This window comes from Miscanthus floridulus, chromosome 16 (assembly GCF_019320115.1).
Source record: "Miscanthus floridulus cultivar M001 chromosome 16, ASM1932011v1, whole genome shotgun sequence".
Taxonomy (NCBI): Eukaryota; Viridiplantae; Streptophyta; class Magnoliopsida; order Poales; family Poaceae; genus Miscanthus; species Miscanthus floridulus.
This window is the reverse complement of record NC_089595.1, coordinates 77376586-77380562: the sequence shown is the minus strand read 5'-3', so window position 1 is coordinate 77380562 and position 3977 is coordinate 77376586. Positions and strand designations below refer to the sequence as shown.

Genomic DNA, 3977 nt, shown 5'->3' with positions numbered 1-3977 from the left:
GTGCCTCTATTGTTGCTGGGGTTGTAGGCTCGGTAAAGAAATTAACCCTCAAAGTAAGTAAATAGAGGTGCTTATCTTTCAACAGTCATTCATTTGTTGTTTTGCCTGGGCCGCCCAATCGACCTGGGTGGCCCGTTGGGCTCCCCCTAGAGGGGTTCCATCATTGGGTCATTCCATGGTCCTGCCTGGGGAAGTGGAGAGTTGCCTACATGCGAGCATGCCCTGGTTCTCGTGCCTAGGGCGCATTAGTGGTGGGCCATGCCCAGGCGATGTTCTGTCTGACCAAGCAACATCTTGTCGACCAGAGCATGCCCCTTCGGCTCCATCGCGTCCCCTCAGATTTCTGTTAGCATTGATTTTGCATTTGCATTGAATAGGGGAAGGCAGAGAGTTTTTCGTCCCAACCTTTTGCCTTTCCTTAGCTACTAAGCCCCTTCTTTAAAAGGGGGGGGGAAGAGGAGTTCTCATCCCACCTCCTCGCTAGCCTCTGAGCCGCCACCTCTTCTCCTTCCTTTGCATCGAATGTATCGGCTCCTAAGTAAGAGAGGATAATGCTAGGGAGAGAAAAACTCACAGATCTGCTCGTGAATCTGGAGCATGATGTCAAGCTGGAGGTCATCCAACATAGATGAGATGGTGCGGGTCGCCTATGCTGAGGAGGGGTCACTGCTGTCGAAGGAGGAGGAGCGCCGGAGGCTACCAAACGTTGTCGGTTCTACCGTCGTGTGTTACAACCTTCCTTTGGTGGGAGGCACCCCCCGCCCATACGCTATTGTCGGGGTTGTGGCTGATGATGATGGCATAGTCCCTGGGCACCCCAGCGGAGGGGCACCATAGTCACCGGCATGGTGCTCGACATTGCAGATGATGACGCTTTCGAGGATCCCGCCGAGCGGTAGGACGTCGCTAATGGAGAGCGTGGTGCGGCGGCCGCAGTAGATGAACTGGCCCGTGTACATGCCCAGACGTTGCCGATGGAGAGCATGGCGCGGCGGCCATAGTAGTACTCATAGGTAGAGACTATAATTAAATAAGTTGGTGGGGGAGCCCTCGAGTGAACAGTCCTTGGATTTTAAGAGTACATTAGTCCTTTTTGTGATGAAATCACTTTGTAAGTGGCGAATTTGTGCAAAGAATGAACAATGAACAAATTTTCATCTTTTGTTACGACAAACAGTCTTTTCAGCTTCCTCTCTTTATAGAAGAGGTTTCGGTGTCCTCTGACCCTTCCCATGGCTCAGGTTGTAAAGGCTAGGAGTGTAGGTGAAGAAGTTTTGATCACGCTAGTGAGCAAGGAGGTCGTGGCCGCTGAGGCGTAGGTTTCCCGCTATCCTACCAGTTGTACTCAGAAATTGTTTTCGAAATCCTAGCCCTTAGGACTTGTTACAGGAAGAGTGGAAAACTTAGAGAATGTTTACAAAGGTAACACAGGAAGTATTTGCAAAATAAACATACTTGTATCATTTGTATCAGCTCCTGAGTGAGGTCCGACCCCTCGCAGTTTGCAGGGGTCGGATGTCACTAAAGATCGGGGATTTGTAAAGACAAAAATTGATAAGAAGAAGTATGCGTTTATTTAAGGGTAAAAATGACGTAGCTGCTCGATGTTCCAGGCGTTGGTGAAGACCTCGCCGTTGATGGCTTTTAGCTTGTAGGCGCCTAGGCGTAGTACTTCCACGATGATGTATGGCCCCTCCTAGGGTGGGGAGAGCTTGTGGCGGTCCTTGTTGCTCTACACGAGGCGGAGTACAAGGTCCCCGGCATTGAAAGCTCGGTCCCACACCCATCGGCTATGGTACCATCGCAATGCCTGCTGGTACTTGGCCAAATAGAGGAGGGCGATGTCGCGGGCTTCGTCAAGTTGGTCCATGGTGTCTTGGTAGGATGCCTCGGCTCCCTGCTCGTCATATGCTCTGATTCTTGGCACTCCATAGTCGAGGTCCGTTGGGAGAATGGCCTCGGAACCATAGACCATGAAGAAAGGTGTGTAGCCAGTGGCCCGGCTGGGAGTTGTCCTTAGGCTCCAGAGCACCGTCGGGAGCTCGGCGACCTAGCGTGCGCCAAATTTGTTCAACCGGTTGAAGATCCTAGGCTTGAGGCCTTGAAGGAGCATGCCGTTTGCGCGCTCGACCTGCCCATTCGTCCAGGGATGCTCGACGGCCGCCTAATCGATTTGGATGTGTTGTTCATCATAGAATCAAATGAATTTCTTTTCGGTGAACTATGTGCTGTTGTCTGTGATGATGGAGTTCAGCACTCCAAAGCGATAGAAGATGTTGAGGAAGAATAGCACGGCTTGCTTGGATTTGATCATGGAGATCGGTCGAGCTTTGATCCATTTTGTAAACTTGTCTATGGTGACAAGTAGGTGGGTGAACCCCCCGGGCACCTTTTTGAGTGGCCCAACCAGGTCAAGCCCTAGACCATGATGGGCCACATGATGGGGATCATCTAGAGTGCCTGGATCGGGAGGTGAGTCTACCGAGCATAGTACTGACACCATTCGTAGGTGCGTACGATTTGCTCGGCGTCGGCTACTGTAGTGGGCCAGTAGAAGCCCTGTCGGAATGCATTTCCAACCAAGGTCCTTGGCGTGGCATGGTGACCGCAGACCCCACCGTGGATGTCACTCAACAAAAGTCTTCCCTATTCACTGAGGATGCAGAGCTGTAGGATCCCAGTGTGGCTCCGTCTATAGAGTTCGCCCTTTACAAGAACAAAAGACTTGGCGCGACATGTGAGCCGTCGAGCTTCCGTCTTGTCCGTTGGTAGTGTGTCGCGGAGCAGGTAGTCGAGGTAGGGCGTTCTCCAGTCGTCCGGAGGGTCAGGCTCTACAGCTAGATCCTCTTCAAGCTCCATGACCTTGGGGTCAGACGGAGCAGTCGATGGGTCCGCCCTTGGGGCCGGATCAGACAGGCCATCCTTGGCCTGTTCTGGCCCTTCGTAGCGCACCGAGGGTTTGTGTTGGTCGCTGGCAAAGATGCCCATTAGCACTAGCTCTCGACTAGACGCCGCCTTCATGAGTGCGTCAGCCACCTCATTAAAGCACCTCGGGACATGATTAAGTTTGAGGCCATCGAACTTGTCCTCTAGCCGTCGGACTTCTTGGCAGTACGTAGCCATCTTAGCGTCATGGCAGCTGGACTCCTTCATGACTTGGTTAACAACCAGCTGAGAGTCACCCCGAATGTCGAGGCGTTGGATGCCTAGCTCGATGGCGATGCGCAGGCCGTTAACGAGTGCCTCGTATTCGGCCACATTATTTGATGAGGGAAAATGGAGCCAAACCATGTACCTCATGCAGACCCTGAGGGGTGATACGAAGACCAGCCCCACGTTGACGCCCTTCTTCATCAGTGACCCATCGAAGTACATCATCCAGCACTCTTGATCGACGACCGTCGGTGGCATCTGGACTTCGGTCCACTCTGCGATGAAGTTAGCCAGTACCTGGGACTTGATTGCCGTTCAAGGGGCATACGCGATGCCTTAATCCATCAGCTCAAGTGCCCATTTTGTGGTTCTTCCTATGGCATCCTGGCTATGGATGACCTCGCTAAGGGGGAACAATGTCACTACTATCACAGGGTGTGACTCGAAGTAATGGCATAGCTTCCTTTTGGTGATGAGGACGGCGTATAGGAGCTTCTAGATTTGGGAGTAGTGAGTTTTGGAGTCGGATAGTACCTCACTGATGAAGTACACCGGGCACTGTACCTTGAGGGTGTGCCCCTCTTCTTCCCGTTCCACTACTAGGGCGGCTCTAACCACTTGTGTGGTGGCCGCTATGTATAGCAGGAGGGATTCTCCATCGCTTGGAGGAACTAGGACCGAGGGCTTCGTTAGAAGTAGCTTGACCATGTCAAGTGCCTCCTGAGCCTCGGTTGTCCACTCAAAGTGGTCGGCTTTCTTTAGGAGTCGATAAAGGGGAGTCCTTGTTCGCCAAGGTGTGAGATGAATCGGCCGAGGGCAGCGAG

The 3977-nt window shown here is 52.6% G+C and overlaps 1 protein-coding gene across 1 annotated transcript; it reads right to left on the bottom strand.

Annotated features, from left to right (window-relative positions):
* Positions 1 to 2646: 2646 nt before the first annotated feature.
* LOC136510871 (uncharacterized) lies at positions 2647 to 3123 on the bottom strand. Its single transcript, XM_066505180.1, has one exon. The coding sequence runs from the start codon at positions 3121 to 3123 to the stop codon at positions 2647 to 2649; it is 477 nt and encodes a 158-aa protein (XP_066361277.1).
* Positions 3124 to 3977: the final 854 nt, after the last annotated feature.

Bases quoted from the DNA above. Each gene is read 5' to 3' on its own strand.
- LOC136510871 (XM_066505180.1), bottom strand. From the start codon at position 3,123: ATGGCTACGTACTGCCAAGAAGTCCGACGGCTAGAGGACAAGTTCGAT.